The 21,742-nt window shown below is 41.0% G+C and overlaps 1 protein-coding gene across 1 annotated transcript; it reads left to right on the top strand.

Moving 5' to 3' along the window:
- Window positions 1–740: 740 nt before the first annotated feature.
- On the top strand, window positions 741–12,564 carry LOC311494362 (dystroglycan 1-like). Its single transcript, XM_084553375.1, has 3 exons — window positions 741–1,404; window positions 6,810–7,376; window positions 8,579–12,564. Exons 2-3 carry the CDS (start codon window positions 6,954–6,956, stop codon window positions 10,886–10,888), a joined length of 2,733 nt encoding a protein of 910 aa, XP_084409501.1. The 5' UTR covers window positions 741–1,404; window positions 6,810–6,953; the 3' UTR covers window positions 10,889–12,564.
- Window positions 12,565–21,742: the final 9,178 nt, after the last annotated feature.

Below are 21,742 nucleotides of genomic sequence, written 5' to 3'. Positions count from 1 at the left end.
ATTCTGTGTGCTGATACCAAAATCAATCTGTGCTGACAGAAACACTTCAATATAGCAATAAGTTTTTTGTTGTTTTTTTTTTTCTCAACGGATGCAGACGTGTTTTGATGATAACAGAGTGCAAAAACTGGCACCATTTTTTTTCTTTTTTTCACTTGCACAAACAGAAAATAGGTGGGTTCTGTTGTTAATCATTTCAACAGCCTTCGTTGAACAAACATGACCTTTAGACCGTGAATGGTCCTCAACTCTTTTGAACAGAGTTTGCGCTTTGGAAAATAAGCAGCAGCAGTTAACCTGTTGCAACACATTTTGCCAATCTGTCACTCTCAAAATAAATCCTGTGGGAAATGTTACAGGGCGCAGACAGCGTATTACATACGTCAGGGGTGTGTTTAACTTTTAATTTTTAATAAAAACATCAACAAAGGAACATTTAACAAGCTTGAGGTTTTTTCAAAGCTTGAAATTCAAGGGCAGTTGTGAGACTGGATTACAGGAGGCCATTTATGCTTTTCAAACTTGCCAGTGTGTTTCGTATGCCTTGTTTAATTCCCCTTGCTGCGTAATATCCTGCATGATTTTATTATCTTTAGATCAAAGTTGGCTCATTCTCTGTTATGTCTTTTCAGGCACACTTGTGATGAAGGGCTCAATTAGGGGACTTTCAAATCAGAGGGGTTTTATTAAAACATCCTTCGAGAAACCCCGATGCTTAAGAAACATCATTGTGATTTCATTTGTGATATGTGAAACAAAACACTGATTGCATCTGGAAGAGTGAAGACAGAAAAGAATAAAAATTAATTTACATTTCTAGTCATGCTTACTATAAAAATACAAACGACAGGAGACAAAGCCATGAAATTCTTGGACACATCTGTTGGTTTGTTGCCATGCAAAGTCACAGCAGGACGGGGAAGCAAAGATATTACACTGTGTAATTTTCTGTTTCCTGACTAGTTTATTGTTTTGTCATCTTAATACTGCATAAATGAAGGACCGGCATTGTTCTAAGCACTATCAGCAGGGTGCATCTAAATACCCAGTCTAAGTTTTCACCTGCATGTCTCGAAACATAAGGGAGGCGGAGTCATGCTGTTCCCACACGATCGGCCTCAACCTGTGGACCTGTGTGCGAGGAGGACGGAGCGAGGCAGCAAGGGAGGGGTAGCCACCGACATAATTACAATACAGAGCCGTGAACTATCGGTAGACTAACCGAGCCAGAGACATATCTGCTCAGTTGGGCTGCAGCTCAGGTACCCCGCTCCCTGCATGTTCGCTGTCCGTCTGCGGCGCTGAGGGCCATGTTTAATGGCATTTGTCAAGTCCTCGCAGCGATCTCCGGGTAGAAGAGGAGACATTACGGCGCGAGTTAGCTAACGTTAGCTCGCTAACAAGGTCAGTTTGAATTTTGGGTTACGCTGCTCTTTTAGGAGTCGCGCCATTAAAAATACCAGCCTCGTCATCTTTGCTAATTGGAGTCGTTTGCGGGATTAGCGCCGAGTGCTGTCCGCCGGCAGGACAGGTGAAGAGCTATTTTTGTCACCAGCAGCACACTCTCTTAGTGTTAGCTTGCCAGTTAGCCTCACTCGGTGGCTACCGCCGCTCGGTCCGTTCCTCGCTCGACTTTGGTGTTTGAAAGTGAGCAGACTCACGTTTACAATGCCCATGTGGGGGGCTATTGTCGCGAAGCAAGCTTTTCTCAATCGCAGTGCATCCTTGCCGATCTGTATTATTTTTTAGAGAGCCGAGTATTTGTGTGTTGGATGCCCCATCATCATCATCATCATCAGCTCGCTGCTCGTTTCCACCTAGAATAAAACAGGTGCATCTCTGGGCTAGCGGTGAACGGAGGCGCTCGGCGAAGCTAGTTCGGGGATTTGATTTTTTTCGGTTTTTCCGCAAATTTGGGGAGCAATACGTGCACTGAGATACAGTATATAAAGTGTGGGCTGCTAAATGATGTATCAAGGTTGAACGTCGTAGGCGGCGTTGTCATTTACAAAGGCCTCATGTACCGAGTCCTACCGAAACCGGGCAAGTGAAACGGGCCCGGTAGCTAACGATTAGTTAGTTAGCTAACGTTAGCTGCAAGCCAGTAACTGGTTAGCACGCTAGCTACTGGGACGTAAATTCATATTAGCCTCGGAACAATTTAATCAGGATTGTAGTTTAAATGTTTTATTAAATCACACACACACACGTCAAAAACGACATTTGTTGCCATAAACCACAAAACATTTATCGCTGCAGATGTTACGCTGTAAACGGTTGATTTATTTAATAATACATTTGTTGTGAATATGCACATTAATTGTAACGTTACTATAGTCCAGTAGCTGTGACTTAACCTTGTGTTGCAGGACGAGTTTAAACAATTGTGCCTCAATCACATGTAGCTGTAACTGTAGATCAGTTCACAGGATCGAGTAAAATTAATCAATAACCCACATCTTAACAGTTTACTGTTTAAATAGATGTGTAGATTGCTCTGTCACTGTTTCACACAACGCACAACACTCTCCCTTCGTGCCTCAAAGACCTCTGAATTCATAACAAAATGATTTGTTGACTTCCTGCACTGGGGCTTTGACAGCATACAGTGGTTTTCCTGTTGCGTTAAACGAGTTGCTCTCAGTTCAACGTGCCGGGTTAGACCTCCACTCAGCCAAGGCCAATTTTATGTTTTCTCCCCACATATTTCATTACGTTGTCGAACGGAGCAGAGGGCAACACAAGGGAAACATCCAACTGCAAAGCAAGCTTGTCTTGTGGATATGTTTGTTATTCAGCTCATGCGCTATCCAGAGGCTGCTGGATGTGGTACGTCAATTCAATTGGCCCTGAGTGCCACTGTGCATGGGAGCCCTAATTATTTTGATGGTTTTCAAGTTTTAACTACTGTTGAACTGCTGGCTGCATGGATACCACGGCTGTGAAACTGTTTCATTCCCACAGTAGTGCCGACATCAGTGTGAAACTGGCAGAAATCGCCCACACTCGAGCATGTGTCACTGCTTTGTTTACCATATATTCAAAGGCCTCGGCATAGAAACTGTGAGGTTTTGGGGAATGTTCAATGTATACACAGTTGCACAATGAACACATTGTTAAATATCTAACATCCCAAATAGAGCAACTTGATATGGGACTTTATTTAATCCTGGAACTCTTGAAACTACATTTCCTAAATATTTTCAGGAGGCATGCAATCCTCTCACTTGCAGACACCATGTCTTCATCTGCACTCTTGTCAAGCCATGTTTAAGGCTGTTGAGGTTTACTCCTCTTTCAGTACATCCTATTACGCACGTTTTGTTGTTTGTTTGAATGTTAGAAGACTGCAAATCAGAATATTAAAACGTTTCATATTTCTTAATGAGATGTTGTTCGACTTGGATACTGAATTACTCAGACACTAAAATGAGAACGTGATAAAATCTAGGCCACGTTGTGGAGAGCTTACTTTGATGCTCAGATGTAGCTTCCCCCCCCCCCCCCCTCGTGTGTGGCCATAGCCTGTGGTCTGCTGTAGTGCTCATCCTGAATTAAATTAAGGTTATGGGTAAAATATTTCACGTTAATGCCTGTAGTTTACATTTAAAGACATATGTATACATGACCCAAGCAGTATATTTTGTCTTTTACATTCAGCTTGCGTATTGGAGGATATTGAAGATGCAGCCACTTAATATTTTTGCATGAACATCATGCGTCTAAGAGACACTCGGTGTTAGAGATGGCTCAGTGTTTTGCTTTCTTGTTTGGTCCAAGAGTCAGATGAGGGTCAAGTGGAGAGCAACATGGGATATAAACTTCCAGTGAACTGAATCAGTAGATAGAAATCCCAGATAAATGTGCATGTCTCAACCTGGGGTTAGGTATTATGTGACTATCACATAATTTCTCTGCTATTTTGTGAACTGGTGGCAAAATGTCCAATTAGAAGAACATAACCCATCCTGTCACAAATTAAGGCCTTTTTTTCCCCTTCTTTTTGTTAATGTATCTTATGTGACATGTCTCTCCAACATTTCAAACTACGTGCAGGATGGTGGACAGTACAGGATCCCTGTGGATGTGAATTGATTGTATATTATAGTCTTCCCAGTGGGCAGTCGACTCATAACTGTCCACTTCTTAGCCCGAAACACAGCACAGTATTCCTGCAGAAAATATTAATTATTGAGAGTCCAAGTAGAATACAAAGATTAGACGGTATAGTTTGAGTTGTTTGTCATGCACACATTAGCCTTTGTATTATTTATTAGTCACTAACGGTAGGTAATCCGCTGACACAGTAGATTTCCCAGCAAGCTGTTGTAACTATCAACATTAGTATTTGTTAATAGGCAGTAATGAATCATAGGGTTTGACCTGTTTCAGTAGCAAAGTAGCTGTACACTGCTATACTGACTCGTTACAATTATAGGATCAGATCTGAATATAATTGAAAGTTACAAAAGTAGCAGTTAGTGGTTAAGAAAAGACTGACTATTGAATTTCCATAATCAAAGCTGTACAATTGATAGTAATGTGTGCCAATGGTGTTTTTAATCTTTCTTTGAGATAGATATATTTAATAGAAATATAAACAACTAAACATTCAGTATGACTTAATGGTTCTAAATTGCCACGGCAACACAGTTATTTTCAAGAGCGGCTTTGCCTTTCTTTAAAAAATATATTTCCCCAACCTTTGTGACATCATGTGAACGCAGATGTTTTGTTATTATAATTAAAGGTTGCAAATCCCCTTAAAGGAGCCGCAGGTTTAGGGCTGTTTGACTTTTTTTTGTTATACATCTTAACTTTGACACCAATCTAAGCTTCTGGATGGGAGAGTGCAGTAATCTACAGATTTACTGTGTCTGTTCCCACAGAGATTCTGCTCACTCTCAATTGCAACAGTTTTTTCTGTTGAAAATCTTTCAGCAGGGAAAATCCACTCATTCAGCTGTTTAATAGGCAGCATTGGAATACACAAATTGCAAACAAGCCTTATTTAATAGGTTTTTGTCGGTTTAAAAAAAGCAGCTTTACACTGTAGGAAAAAACTGTGAATAAAATATGTTACGGATTGTGTCCTAGTTTTCCAGATACTTCGTTATTTCCCATTGGAGCAGAGATAAACCGGATGCTTGAATGTCATGAATGACACCGAGCAGCGGTGATACTGTTATTGTCAAGATATTGGTTGGAATTGTAATTTCTTTTAAAGTTATTCACATTTAAACAAAATGTATGAAATAGATTGTCTGAGTGGTGTTAAAGGAGTGAGAGAAAGCGAGTGTGTGAGTCACAGAACAAACTAATTTAAAGCTTTGCTACTCCATTTGGAGGCAGACGGCTTACTGGTAGGCCGTGCAGTTTCCTGCATGGTTGATTTCCTTAATGACTACCTCTCATTATGTTCATTAAATTTAATGGCGGAGCCTCTGTCACACCTATATAAAGTAAATACATGTACATTTTGTGATTGGTTTGTGGTGGTTTCTGTGAGATGACTATTCTACTGCAGTCTATGAATCATCCAAGTATTACAGAGTTTTGTTCAAACCACATAAAACATTCTTTGCATGGCTGTTTCTGTATAAACTGGCAGACTTCAGGCCATTGGAAAACCAAAAGATTTCAGGTGAACTACATGTGTTTTGGACCAGGCAGTGTTTTGGAGTTCATCATCTGGTGTCATAGCCTTATGCCAGTCAGGCATTAGGATTCCAGGCAAATTGATGACCCCTCTCTGTCCATTTGTGTGCTACAGGATTGGGGTTGGCTAGCTCAGCACAATGAAGACTCTTAATTCCAGCCCCCAGGGCACCTAATTAAAACTTACAACCAAGACAAACAACCTTTGACACTGATGCATCTCATGAGAGCTGCTATAACTCAACATGACAGAGAAAAGAACATCAGTAGGCCTTTTTTTTAATTTCATTGAAATTAACAATGTGCAAGCATCGTGCAAAATTAAAAAATATATTTATCTAATTTGCACAAATAACCCAAAGATTTAGATAACATTTTATTTATGCTGAAGCAGCTGCTTCTTTGTAGTTTCACATTTATATAATTGCATGCGTTTTTGGGAACTCGTTTTGCCAGTCTTTGTCCTGTGACTTATTACTTCCTCATTTCCAAATGTTGTGTCTGAAGCCTCTCTCTCATCCACTTAAACACTACTCCCCCTGAATAATACACTCAACAGTTTACACTGTAGTAAACCTTGCATTTAGATGTCACATATATCAAAACAGTGATATTTATAACAGATGAATTGGTTCCAATTTGCTTTTGGTTTAGTGTTGCCTGGCTGTAATTTTTGTGTCAACACAATCTGACAAATTGCATTGTGGAATTTTTTTTGCAGAAAGTGGTGTGAATTGTCTGATTTGAGGATGATGGATGATACTGCATCAGTCAGTGTGTATTATGAGATGTGTCATTTTATACAATTTTACAGGGAAAAGTAGTTGGAGTGAGCTAATCTATGTCAGATAAATCAAAATATGAAATTGTCAGACTTTTTTGTTGCATTCTGGAATATCTAGTAAATGCATTTCCTTACACAGAAATGTTTGCATTTTTGAAAAGTCTTTCAGTAGCAATAATTTTGCTGTGCCATCGTAATCTGCTACAGCACCCTATTTGTTTTAAACACAATGTATATATCTGCAGAAACTACCATGAATGCCAAGATACTACGTAAATGTTTGCACTGATGTTACAATGTAAGTTTGCACTTTGTCAGACTCATGTTTGTTTTGTTTTTTTGTTTTTTTTTTTGCTTTCCCACTTAGCGGGCTGACATGGCTGTCTAACAGGCTACCAAAGATCTCTTCATGGATCACAGAGGACAACAAAGAAAAACCGCTGCATTTGTGAGCATAGCCAATCAGTAGGGAATCTGACATACAAGCATATCATCAGGTTGACTTCAGTGCATGCGGCCTCATCAGTTGTTCATAGACATTTGTTGGGCAGCCCAAAGGCCTATTGCTATGCACTATAAACGGAGAGACATGAGCTGTGGGGATGCTGGGAGGAGCAGGCCTCTTTCGTGCAGGACTATCCCTCTGGTAATTGGGCTTCTGGTGACCCTGGCCCAGGGCACCATGCCAGGACAGCAAGAGACACTGGTGGAGATGATATCTGTGGAACTAGAGGCTTCCATGCAGTCCTCTGTGCTCGCTGAGCTCCAGGCTGCGGCATCTTCAGTTGGTGAAGGGCCGCCTACAGCTGTCCCAGATTCCTCTGCAAAGAATGGGGGAGTGCACACCGGGATCCCTGACTCCTCTGCAATCGTGGGCCAGGTGTTCCAGTTGAAGGTTCCACCAGGACCTTCCCATGCAAGCTGTAATATCCATGTAAGTAAACTTGACATAACAGAAAAATACACAAGAAAGATAAATTTAGTGGATTTTATGTGGGAAATATTTAGCATGTTATCTTAAATCCCTCATAATATAAAAACAATGTTTTAAAAACCATCAAATTTACTGATGGAAGTAAATTCCTGCTGGGAAGTGCTGAATTTACCACGTTAGCTATAAGGGCACCTATTATTGTTTATTATATGATATCATTATAATACTTATTAAGGAAGCTCCTTGAATTTTAGGAAAACAATATTGAGGTCAAGCTTCAAGGTTGTCATTAGAGGTTTAAAATACTTTTGTACAGAGGAGAATTGAAATTACTTTGTGTACAGTGATGTATTTGGTTTTGGCCTTTTATGAAGTTAAAAATGAGCTTCCATATATTAAAAATGAGAATCACTGAAGATGTTTGAAGTTATCTAAATGCAAAGATATAAATTGGTTTCTAATGTTTCTTTTTTATGCCTCCTCTCCATAAAGTTTACTTTCAGAAATAGAAATGCTTAATGCTGTGTATATATATATATATATATAATATATGTGTGGTATTTATCCCTTCAGTGTTGATCACTGTATCACTGCTGATTGAAGCTGACTGTGTTGCAATTTGTTCCAGTCAGACTTATGAATGAGATGAGATTATCGGCCCAAGTAGTGATGCAGAAGGATATCCTGTCATACAGTAATAAGTCAAAAGTGATGAGCGATGACTCACACAGTTGTTATTATGAATACAAGCTCACACTGCTTCCTGTTTGTATTTGGCGAGATTTGACAAACTGAATGGAAGGAGGAGGGAGGGGATGTTGGGGAGGTGGTGAAAGCGTTTTTGCTTTTATTTGAGATATTTCAGCTTTGCATTCATTTTATTCAGTGTGCATCATCTGGGTCTTGTTTTAACTGGCAGTTTGCGTAACATGAAACAGAAATGAATGCACACACATTGCATTTCTGGTTATTGATTCGTAAAGGAAAACCAAGCATGTCCTATTTACTGTTTAAATGCGCTTGTTTTTCTTTGTTTTATATCAGGAAATAACATTAGATCATTACTTGGATTGTGATAACCTTTCATTGTTATTTGTAACTGATGTTCCGTAATGACTGCAGCCTTTTAGTGCTTGAGTTTTAGCTCAGCGTTGTCCCAGTAGTATGAAACTGTAATGGTGTCTCTCTTTTCCCCCCTGAAGCTCACTGAGATGGGAAAGGAGACTTTACCCTCCTGGCTATACTGGGACAAAGAAAACTGCATTCTGAGAGGTCTGGCTTTAGAGCAAGATAAAGGTGTGTATCATATCCTGGTGTCTGGCGAAGAGATAATTGAGAAGACTGGCAGCCAAGTGTTCCCCAGTACAGTCTTCTCTATTGAAGTATACCCAGAAGAACGGGCAGACACTGAGCCAGCCCTGCTCACTCTACAGTCTGATATCAGTGGAGTGCAGCCATTTACCTGTGGCTCTGAAGAGCCCGTCACTGTCCTCACTGTCATCTTGGATGCTGATTTAACAAAGATGGTTGCTGAACAGAGGGTAAATTTATTGGCCATTATGACAAAATTCTCACATGTGCCCCTGGAGCATATGAGGGTGGTCCCAGTTGTCAACAACCGATTATTTGACATGTCTGCTTTCATGGCTGGACCAGGAAATGCTAAGAAGGTGGTGGAGAATGGGGCCCTACTCTCATGGAAATTAGGATGTGCCCTTGACCAGGGCAGCATTCCTGACATTAGCAGTGTCCAATCCTCAGCAAAGGATGGGACCATGTCAGCCAGGCTGGGATACCCAGTGGTTGGCTGGCACATTGTAAACAAAAAGCCCCATGGAGTGAAACGGGTCAGGCGACAATTGTACAATACTCCTACCCCAGTGCCCTCCTTGCTTCCTCCAACAGTCCACCAAGAGCCCCATTCACGAGTTGTTCCTACCCCAACTTCACCCTCTATTGCCCCAGCAACAGACAACACTGCTCCACCTGTCAGAGGCCCTTTGCCTCTTCCAGTGAAGCCTACTATGAGGGTAAGAGATCAGATAGCCCACACCCCTGTCTTTGGACCTCCCCAACCTACCAGAGTACTAGGAACTACAAGCACCATCCCAATTCAGCCTACAATGACCAGGCCTACATTTGTGGAGGCCACTGCTTTGCCAACTCTACCAAGCACCACCAAGAGACCCAAAACCTCTTCCACAAAGAAACCGAAGAAAGCCAAGTCCTCCACCCCAGCTCCACGAGAGCCAAAGTCCACCACTGCTAAACCACCCAGACGTACAACTCCTCTTTCTTTGGCTCCAGACTCAAATCAGGCCCCGGAGATCCGCAACCCCATTGACCAGGTGACTGCATGGGTTGGCACATATTTTGAGGTTAAGATTGCTTCCGATGCATTTTATGACAGAGAGGATGGCACTGCAGATAAGCTGCGCTTGACTTTGAAGAAGACGCCTAAAGAAGCTGTGAATGAAACGTCATGGATCCAGTTCAACAGCACCATCCAGCTTTTGTACGGCCTTCCAGAAAAGGATCACGCAGGGAACCATGAGTACTTCATGTTGGCCACTGATAAGGGTGGAAAGAGTATCATGGATGCATTTGAGGTTCATGTCAAACCTTGGTCTAATAATGACAAACCATCAGTTGTGTTTGCTGCTCGTTTTCATGGTGACCCCAAAACTTTAGACAATGATGTCCATAAAAAGATTCTTTTGACCAAAAAGTTGGCTTATGCCCTTGGTGATCGCAACAGCAGCACGGTGACCCTGAGGGGCATCACTAAGGGCTCCATTGTTGTTGAATGGACCAATAACAGTCTCCCACAGAACATTTGTCCAAAAGAGCAGATTGCAATTCTCAGCAGCAGGATCTCTGATCGCGAAGGGAACCCTAAACCAGCCTTCATCAAAGCCATGGGGTCTGATTTCAAACCCATTAACATCTCCGTCCGTGGCACCAACAAATGCCAGAGCTACACATTCATCCCACCGGGAGAGATCCCTATGCCTGCTCTTCCTACAGCCACACCTTCACCCGGGACAGGTCGCAGGAGCAGTGATGACGTTTACCTGCACACCGTCATTCCTGCTGTAGTGGTAGCAGCCTTACTGCTCATAGCTGGGATCATTGCAATGGTCTGCTACCGTAAGAAACGCAAGGGGAAGATGACTATAGAAGAGCAGGCCACTTTCATCAAGAAAGGCGTTCCCATAATATTTGCAGATGAGTTGGATGATTCCAAGTCACCCCCGTCCTCCAGTATCCCTCTTATCCTTCAGGAGGAAAAACCTCCACTTCCTCCTCCAGAGTACCCTAACATGGCCGGCCCCCACAGTACCTTGCTTAACCAGGATCTGCTGGAGGAGTATTCGGTTTATCAAGATGATGATCCTAATGCTCCACCTTACCAGCCCCCACCCCCATTTACTGTCCCCATTGAGGGCAAAGGTTCTCGCCCTAAGAACATGACCGCATACAGGTCACCACCCCCCTATGTGCCTCCCTAACGCACACAGGAGCTTTCAGTTTGGAAAGCAGGTGCACTCTAGGGATGCTTGTCGAAAACTAGTACAGGAATAATTTTACATGTGTTCGATGAAAATGGCTTTGACTTTGTAGAGGAACAGGCAACCATACCCATATATCTGACCATCATGGATAAGACGCTGTATCGTACAATTCTACTGGCACAGGATAAATGGATGGAGAACAGTTTGTGATTCCAGCACTTTTTTTTTTTTTTTTTTTTTTGTCCTTCAGATCTGCTTTTGACTTCTTGCATATTCTCTTTTGTCTGTTTTTGCCAAGAGGAGTCAATTTTATCTTCAATGATGTACTATTTCTATTGTATAGAAAATAATAAAGAAGCAGGAAAGACTGAAGCCCACGGGGCCTTTGAGCAGATGTCACCATGACAACAGACTTGAGGCTCTCCCTTACAATGTTAATCTTTATGAGTTCTACATCACTCTTATCTGTCCTTTGGCTAGGTTTACTAAGATTTTGCACCTGTTATGTCTAGAGGGGAATGAAATACAAAATGCCAAATGGAAAGCATGAAACATTTTATTTACTCAAAAATCTGTTTGTTTCTAAGACATTGATCCTTTTTCTGTTCTCTTCTATGCTTTGCTCCCTCTTGACAATAACATGCAAACCATGCACTTATGCAAATTCTTGTTAAACCTTGCACTATGTGTCTTGCGCAGAATTGAAAGCATTATGTGGTAGGCCAGTAAGGATGAAGAAAAAAAATTATTTTGTATCCTTAAACTCACCACATGACTGAGATTCAACTGGTACTTGATCACAAAGGACATTACACTGATCACACATGTTGTAGATGTAGCCTAATTAAGTTACAAAACAAATGATTGTTTATTTTTTTTTTGTAGTTTTTGTTCGTTAACGTGTGCCACTGAACTCGCCTGTGTGATGAATGGTCTTGCTGTTGCCAAGGTGATGTCTGTGGTCAAAAGGCATACCTTGTGGGGTTGCTACAACAATATCAAAGGGGCCATTGGTATGCTGTGGTTCACAACAGGGTGGGAATTGATGACATAGTGAGGTGGATCCACGGTCTTTTATTCAGTTGGTTTTATTGGTGTGAGGGGTGGGTGGGCTTAGACTACTGTATTATCACTGCTCTGCCTCTAGGTATTGCACTCTGCTGGTTTGTGCACTTCCTGTTGTCAGTACAGATGTGAGGCATGGGGACAAGGGGGATGTACATAATTGTGTGCCTGTGAAATTAAAACAACTCCATAATGTTAGTGTTTTATCAGTAAACCTAGTCGGGGAAAGGGAGGGCCAGAGTGGGAAATGATTTTATTTTTATTGTATGTCTAGATTTATGATCACAATCATGAAAAATACAACTCTATAGTTTGTGAGGGTATAAAAGGCAGTTTATGTGCCCGACACAAAAAAAAGAAGCATTATCTCAATATGATGGCGGAACCAAGATACCACAATATGTGAATTATGTACATTTCATATCTGATATCACCATAAGAAAAAATGGTTAAAAATCTAATGTTTTTACTGAGTTTTTGATACAGTCTTAAACTTGTTTTATGAAAATATATTAATAAAATGTAATACTATTTGTAAAGCCTCAAAGATGGTGTATTGACCCATTTATTTGAGAAAATGGATTAAACATGTTTTTATTGGATATGTGTGTGTATGTATGTAGGAGTATCAAAGGGGTGATGAACAGAACTTACCAGAGAAATAAGCTCCACAATATTTTAAATTTAATGTGCTGATACAGTATTTATATTTACATGGTCAAACGTCAGAAGGAACAATACAGACGTTGAGATATGTTGAGTTTAAAAGTTACACCCCATTTTTTTTCTTTGCCATCGAATATATGAAATTCAGTTGAGTCCACCCTTGCGTAACTTTGCAGTATGTTGTCACATTCTTGACAGAGTTTACACAAGCAGGCTACAATTGGCTCTAATGGTTGACTGGGTTTGGCTATAACATGAGCTATGCTCTCTTTGTTGTAATAAACCAAACACGCAGCAGGCAGCCCCCGTGAGACCACATGATATTTTAAGAGCAGTGCTCCCTTTCTGTGCCATTTAGGTAGGCAGTTTTTTTTTTTTTTTTTCCTTTTGGTGAAATATCAATAACGGTGACTAATATCTGCTCTCAAATTCTTTTAGTATAGAGCTTCTGTTATGATGGCTTATTCAGGAAAGGTCAAAAAAGGATTTTACTGTTCGGTGTCCCGCTGCACATCCATGCTGCTCTGGCAAATGTATATTTTCACGTTACGAGACATTTTGATATGTTCTTGCATAGTCTGAGAGTAGAAATAAATCATTTAACTGCTTAGTGTGAAAAGCTTCTAGAAATAATTGCATACACTTAACTTTAAGAAACAATCGAGGCCCTTTTTTCTTTTGTATTTTAAAGGAGAATTCTTTCTCTTTAAGGTCATACAAAGTAATTGACAGTCACTAGACAGATGTTACTGCGTAGAGAGAAAGGTCTCTTATTTTTAGCACTAACACATACCCATAACTTTCTATATACCTGCAGTAGGTCTATGTTTCTGTCAAATAAGTCCATGCATTAAAATTGACCACAGTTTAATTGTCTTTGGCATTGATGCTGTAATTCCGTTCATCTACCCAGCTCATGTTTGCTCTTAGTCGTAACCAGTCTCTGTTATTATAAAACATAATTGATAATTATGAGATGGGTAATGTTGTAAATTGGGGGTAACGATCATCTATCTGATAGCCAACAGCTATCTAACTGTGGGCGACTTGCTCATTTACAGGTGATTTTCGTGTCACTGTGCTTAAAAGCAGTTTCCTGCAGCATATATTGTTTATAAATGTATCGACTGATGGACTGACATTTCACCTCTTCCTGCTGAGACCCGACTTCAGTTTTTTATTTTACTTATGTACAAACAAAATATGCATTGCAGACAAAACAATGGCAGCTAGCGGGAAAGAAGTCTTACAAAGGTCAAAGCAATTATTTTCATATATATTTAGTCTCACCTGTCTCACTTGAATAACATTTATTTGAGATGTGACTAAATTGTACTCTGGAGAGGAGCTTTTGCTATTACTATTAATAATTTTACCTCCCAAGCAGTTGTCATCACAAAAGCTACCTCCTGATTCCACTCGAAACCTTTATATTTTCAGTGACTTTCTGGTGCTAGGGGTTTCTTAAAATGTCTGCTGAACTGTTAACGTGGACCAAGGATCACCTCTGGCTGTCTTTATTCGATGCTGCCAAAGGGCCTCTGGATGCACAGTTATTGGGTGATATTTTAGTTGCACATGGCGGAGTTGCTGTCCGCTGACAGATAGGAGTCACATTTTCTGATGATGTTATAATTCATGACTGGCAGGGGCTCTGTGGAGTTGAAGCTGAGAAAAGGCAAAATAAGCACACCAGTATTGCCAAGCACAGTGGTTCTTTTCTTGCAGTGACCTGTGGGCTTTAAAAGGGGGATTGTAAAACATTCAAGCTGGAACCAGTTTGGTAAAATGCACAAAATTAAACTAATTGATTATTTTACACAAAAGCTGTATTGAACGTGAAAGAGTGAGTTATACTTTATAATTACTAGTACAATGGTACACAGCCTGCTGCAGCATAGCATTTGCATGTAGGGAGCTACTTCCTATTTATACTCTTTGTGAAGGACCATCTAACTGCTACAACAACAACAGCAGAGTAGTTTGAATCTACAAATGGAGTGGAACTGATCGATAACAGCAGCCAAATAGTATGAGGGCGAGTCAAAACACAGAGTTGAGGCTATTTTATGTCCTGCCAATCTCCCACTTCATCAACCTCCCACCCCTGTGCACTCATTAATAATGTATTGGGAATGAAAGTTAATGTATGTGATGAAAAATGTATAACCACAAGAAAACCTGTAAGAATAGCTGACCTTTCGGCTGTTGACGCACTTCACTTGAAAACCTGCTGCTGTGGATGTGTTGCAGCTCCGCACAAGAAAAGAAGAAGAAGAAAAGCACCAGGCCCATCCATTTCTCGACTTGTCATTTCTTAAAAATCCAAGCGCCTTTTGATAAAATACAGATCAGCAAAAGTGCTCTGCTTTGTTGACTGAAAGTGCTTCACAGATTTTCTACATGTCCCAAATTTAGTGTTTAGACACCACCTGCTGTACCTTTGTTAATTCAAAAAGTGGAAGTGCACTAATCAAAACTGGTGTTTTTTTTAAGTGTGTTTATAATTTCTGAGGTCATAACAAATTCTAATTAGACCTGTAACATGCCAGGCAAGGCTCTCATTGCAAACAGGAGGGCAATTATTTCCACTGCACAGTATTATTGACACAAACTTTTCTCTTGATTAAAAAACAAAAACTAATCAGTCACTGAATGTGCCATGGTGCTTGAGGAGGCGGTAAGGCGATCTGCTACTTAAGCTGTGGAAACAGAGGAGAGGGTATGATGGTGGGCAGCACTGTATGAGTCGGACAACTCTGTAATAGGCCTCATTAGATGCCCAAAGCCCAAGAATTGTGGCAGAGTGTTTCCCATTAGGCTGAAAGCATGGACACAAAAAACATTATAATGATTAAGGGTAATTGTCAGGGAAGCAAGGGGTATATATTTCACGTTTTATTATGGGCAATCCATAAACATGTTTAGCATAATACCATATTACATCATACAGACTGTGCTGTGACAGTATAGTACAGCTGCATCTATACAGAGAGGCCAACTGTACATTAACGACAATATAAAATAAACTGATTGCTACTATCTGCATATGACACCAACTGCAACTCTAAAATGTTGGCTAATATCTAATTTTAGCAAAACAGTGTGATAATAATAATAATCCAAAGGTGATAATACATTATAAAATCATAAACATTAGCATATTGCTCTTCTAGTCGTTAGCCAATTAACCTGTCATACAAACATGTAATATAACAAGAATAAAGAACTAGAAGAGTACGTCAGGAAAATGCATTTGATAAACATAAGACGGTCACATTTTTAAAACCGAAGCAATAACGTTTTTCTTCTCCGTTTAAGGGAGGAAAGTATCCGGTAACTGCTCAGTGCTAGCTCACGGCTAATTAGCTAATTCAAGCTAACTGCTCAGTGCTAGCTAACGGCTAATTAGCCAATTCAAGCTAACTGCTCAGTGCTAGCTAACGGCTAATTAGCTAATTCAAGCTAACTGCTCAGTGCTAGCTCACGGCTAATTAGCTAATTCAAGCTAACTGCTCAGTGCTAGCTAACGGCTAATTAGCTAATTCAAGCTAACTGCACAATGCAAGCTAACGGCTAATTAGCCAATTCATGTCAATACCACTGGTCAATACTAGACTCTATGGTCAATACTGCTTTGAAGCTAACTGCTCAGTAGTTAGCCAAAATGCTACTTTAAATTAGTGACTAATTATATGGGCAGTTACACCCATAGACATATACAGTAATTGTCTATGGTTACACCCAGTGCCTCTGACAGAACAGCTGAGATTCAATGGTAAGAATAAGACATTACACATTTCACAGTTCTTAGTGTTTCAGGTGTACGGGTTTTTTACATGTGCACTTAATAGTTTTGTGCTAATTACTTTAACGTTTTATTCCCAATTTGCATTTTATGCGCTCATTCCAGATTTAAAGTGGCGTTTTTAAATGCGTTGTATTGAGTGAGGAGTTTGTTTTTTATCACAGTGTTGTTGTTTTTATACACCAGTATATATAGTTATGGTGTTTGTGTTAGAAGTGTGTTGAAAGGCACAGTCGTCCCAAACAAGTGTATATATCGGTGTGCGTGTACAGAATTAGAAATGTTCATAATGAGCTCCTCACTTCATTAAGTCTGCACCTCGTCCTCCTCCTCCCGTCAACAACGGCTGCAGCGCCATCTTGTGAAAGAATGAAGTAAGCCCATTTGAATGCTTTTAGTGAGCCTCCTTGCCCTGAGCGCTGAACAGGAAGTCGTTTTAGGAGTACATTTTGTCGTCTGTCAGTACTGGTTGTAAGGCTTTTACATTTTTAGACAGGATAGTGAGGTTGCAAGGCTCTGAGGCGCAGGGAGAACACAAAAGACAGATATTGCTGCAGTGTCAGTAGATGGCAGTAGCATCACACCATGGCGAATGTACTGATTAATGCCCTTTGCATGAGATCACCATATTTTTTTTGTAGACAAATAACAACTAGCCTTAAGCCACGGTAAACAAAATCCCAAACTGCAATTATCATTTATCAGATACTGTATGTATATGCAGCACGATTCTATTATAAGATATTTGTGTTTATTTCAATTCATTACCATCCAGGAGGGTTAGTACAACACAACTTGTGAATCAATGATAGCATCACTGATGCATGTGATGCTATTTATTACGCAGTACATCAGGAAAGAAGTGATCCTCCTTTAATTCCCCTTGATAATAAAATGTGGCTGCTCTCTCTTAAGTCACTCTCATAATTAGAAAGTGAGATAAGTCAGAACAACTGCGAGACTCCATCATTCAGTCACAGATTTAGAAAGTGTGGAGTAATTGCACTTAGCTTCTTATCTCATAAATTGGATCCCTTCCTGAGCCTGGATGGAAATCCTCGTCTTCGGTCATGGAAGGGATCCCGTTTCCTCGGAAGCTGGGGATTTTCAGGGGCGTGAAAAAGCTAAGAAGTTGGGGAGAGTTTTTCCACCAGCCAGGGGAGACAACATGACATATTCTGCCTTGAACCGGTGTTAATGGTGTGCGCGGCATGTTAAGCTGAGGCTTACTGCAGGGGCTCGGGGCAGCAGCGAACACATGTCATGCGAGAGGTCACAAGAAACATTTACATGGCTCCGTGTTTTTGGATGGAGAAGAAACGACGACATTGAGGTCAGGTTAAACCCCCTGCTCTGCAGTCTCGTGTTGAGCCAACCACGCTCTGCCTCACTTGCAATGATCACAGCTGAATCAACATGTTGTTTCTGCTCTAAATTATACACCACGCAGCAGCAGGATCACTCTTCATGCACGATGCATCACATTCCTGTCTGTGGTATGCGTTCACCTGTAAACTCTCTTTTCTTATACAGTCCAGACAACACAGAGCATCTAAAAAAAAAAGAAAAGAAAAAACACAAGGGTTGCTCAGTATGTGGTTGCTGTACACCATTTCTACCTTTTACAAGCATTGTGTGATCTGTCAGACTCATGTTAGCGCAGGATGCCTGTGCAGAGCTTTGGTCTCAGCATCCTGTGTACTCCCTGCTGTCCTGATGGCCAGATGGGTCAGTGACTGTGTAGTCAGGGCTTGGTGGGCCCCTTCTGTTCTCTGCAAGGATCCACTCATGGGATCTAAACCCCAGAGACGAAAATCATGGAAGCTGGATCACAGGGTAGATTCACTGCGAGCCGAGCTGAGACATTCACACACTTTTGTATTCAGCGCACATGCGAACCCCACACAGGTACGTGAAGGAATATGCACTGCCTCATGTGTGGCTGAGAGTATGTGCAAATATGCTGGCATATGTGTGATATTTTACACTTGCCCGGAGGAGACAGATCTGTCGGTTTTACAGATTAACAAAAAAATTAACAAAAGAAAATGTCATTTTATTCAATAAACTAGATGCAGACATGATCTTTTATCATTTCAGACAAGCTGTTCAGGAGGGTTACATTACTGAGGCGGTATTTTTCTTGCCATGTCATGTGGAAATTTAGTCAAGTCATCTTCAACCGCAATTGCAGTCCATTAACTCCATTGTGAAGATACATAATTGATGCAGCCTTTGGGTAGAGTTTAATCAAATGGAGAGTGCTCCACACTCCACCGCCAACTGAAAAATGAGACATACAATCTTCAGCAATGCAGTTTGCGAGGTAAAACCATAATTCACGCTTTGAATTGATTTATAATCATTTGACTGCACACTTCCTGCACAGTGCCCAAAGCAAAACTCATAGTTTTTAAGCTTTCAGAGGTGGATTCATGTGAAGGATTTATGTGCTTGAATTAGGATCAGTTTTGAGAAGAAAGACTAACATATAAAACACCACACCGCTTTTTACTAATCTAGTTCCATATAAAGAGTGTGGTATGTGATTTATGTTCTGTACCTTTTAGGTTTTCAATTTCATTCCACTTTGGTTTCATGCGGATTCTGTATCTCTGTTTCGCAATTATTCTTTTCCGTTTCAATATTTTCTTTCTCTTTAGGCATTCGCTTTCCTTTGAAATAACAGGGATCTGTGTGGGATGCGGAAATGCATTGTTTATGCCATGCTCCTTGAAATCAAGGGCTTAGCTCTCTAGTTAAATTTCACAGCCAGCCACCACTTATCTCTGTCAACTCCTGTTTAAGCCACAGATGATCTGCCTTGCTGTAACCGCTGTTGGCTTTTGTTTTGCGGCCTGAACCTGAGCTGTGATTCAGTGGTAGAAATGTGCCACTTTATTTTGAACACGCTTTTAAAAAGTGAGATGCATCTTTCGCCGCAGCCACGGCAGAACAAATATGCAGCACATTCATGAGATGTGTTCCAGCTCCTGTACATCTTTTCTCCACGAATGCATTTTTATGACGGGGGGGGGGGGGGGACGGGGGAAAAATGGCAGATTAGCGCACCTACTCAGCTGCGAATTCTGAATAGCATTTGCCTCACTCGGCCATCTTAATAACACAGCAGTCAATTAAATCCATGAAGTCAGACATGTAATTTTCAAATGATCATTAACTGGAATTAGAAGTTTGGACGTGGATGAGACGGGAGGGGAAGACAGAGAGGGAGAGGTATAACAGTCATTAACAATAGAGGCAACGCGTACTAAATCCCTCAGCCAGAGATGAGTGAAGATAAAGGAGGTGACTGAGCTAATTGTGCACTGTCAGAATCCATATCTCTAACAACTGTCAAATGAGCAAATTTCAAATGTATTCTCTCCACCCACCTAACTCCCCCCCCCCCCCCCCCCAGGGGTAAAAATGGTGACAGAGAGAGAGAGGGAGCGAGAGAGGAAGAAATACCAGGAGACACTAATGTGATGAGAATGATGCCTGGTCTCTTCCGCTGATTAAAAATGCAATAACGCTGTGACAAACACACACACACACACACACACACACACACTGCGCAGGCCAAGCAGGGAAACGAGTTAGCTCTGTGGACCCACGGATGAGAAATGGCGCCCAGTGACCCCAGACTAATTTATTCACCTAGTATGAAAGGCACTCTGTTTTTTCTTGCATCACTATTGAAAAAACAAACATTTCAGCAAATTAAAAAAAAAAATATATATATATATATATGCTCATGATCCTTCCTTCAGATGATAATTAGTGCCCGTGAGGAGATGTGGATGTTATGATTCATGTCTAACCAATGGCTATCCTACTGTACCACTAATTATAAAACTGAAGTGACACTGTGGGCTGGTAACAGCAACTGGCCTGGTTTACAGAGAACAGAGGAGATGCAGGGGAAGGAAAAGATGCTGGTAAACAAAAAGAAAGATGCAGCAGGGGGAAAAGAGTGAAAAGTGTCTTTATCCAGCGCATGTTATATCAAGCCTCAGTTGGTCAGTGACGGGAAGCAGATAAGGTTTCACTCTGGCTGGAGTTGGATAATTGGACATTTATGGAGAGATAGGAAAGCCCAGGGCCCAGGAGCCATGAAACAGAGCTAATCTAGACTCAGGATCAGTAAATTGTCTGCGAAAGAGCGCATCAGGAGTTCTGACAAGATAAAGAAGGCTTTCCTCAGAGGTGGAGCTGGACCAAAGTGACATGAAAACCGGGATAGACGGAAAAACCCAAGCTCTTGGTGCTGGGACTTGTACATGTCACACAAAGGCGCACACTGAAATGCACATTTCACAGCGCCGCGGTGCCAACATGTCACCCAAATTGGGTCACACAGTCTTGTAATTCTTAGACAGCGAGGACAGTTTTGACAAGTTTGTGACTAGACGGCTCTTAAGAGGCAGAACTCCTAGTAAGAATGTGTACATTTTTAAAGAGTCCATAACATCTATTGTTCCTAGCAAATATCCCATTCTGAATAATGTGCAACTGACAGCCCTTAAACATTTCAGTCCTCCTGGTGAAATGGGTCACGCTCTCAGTTCACCGTGATTAGTTTCCTTCCTTTGATGTCTTCCCATTTGATTCTCTCAGGAAACTGCTGCCCACAGAACAGGTGCATACTGCAGGTGGGTCCTTACGTAGGAGCCTTGAGAGTTTGGATCCAGAATAGTCCGTACTTCATACTATTTTTGGCAGAATCCATTCCTGGACATGCCTTGCTTTTAAAAAATATTTTCTGCATTTCAAAGTTTTTTTGTTTGTTTTTTTTATATCAAGACACAAAAGGCTATTGCTTTTGTGTCTTGGTATTTCTTTTATTTTTGCTGAGCTGCAAATCTAAACTCTGTTCAGCCTCTACTGATTACTTGAACACAGACTCTGACACAGGCAATTAATTTGGTGGGGAGAGGCTAGTCTTAATTGGGTGTAAGTGGGATTTTTCTTGGCCGCGTGCAACAGAAAATGACAGACTGCGCGTATAAGAAGTAAAGAACCATCTGGTCCCACAGGAGCTGAGGGATATGCCAGACAAATGGAAAGAGAAACAACAGAAAACCTGTGCGGGTAAGGATGTCATTGCCTCTCTCTTGCTCTTACACACACATACACATAAAAGAGGAATCCGGCATCACTTGGTCATATATCATTTGTCTGGGTAACGGCCTAGAGGGAGATGCTCACCGGCTGAAGAAACAGAAGTCTCCCATGCGTGGCTTATTCATGTTTTTATATGATAATCAATATTGAAAATAGTAACATTATGCTTGTAGGCATGCACAGGA

Source organism: Chelon labrosus (assembly GCF_963514085.1).
Source record: "Chelon labrosus genome assembly, chromosome: 10".
NCBI classification, from domain to species: domain Eukaryota; kingdom Metazoa; phylum Chordata; class Actinopteri; order Mugiliformes; family Mugilidae; genus Chelon; species Chelon labrosus.
This window is presented reverse-complemented; position numbering and strand designations above follow the sequence as displayed.

Coding starts and splice junctions, on each gene's coding strand:
- LOC311494362 (XM_084553375.1), top strand. CDS start 6,954: ATGCGGCCTCATCAGTTGTTCATAGACATTTGTTGGGCAGCCCAAAGG. Junction 7,377..8,578: donor ATGCAAGCTGTAATATCCAT/GTAAGTAAACTT, acceptor TCCCCCCTGAAG/CTCACTGAGATGGGAAAGGA.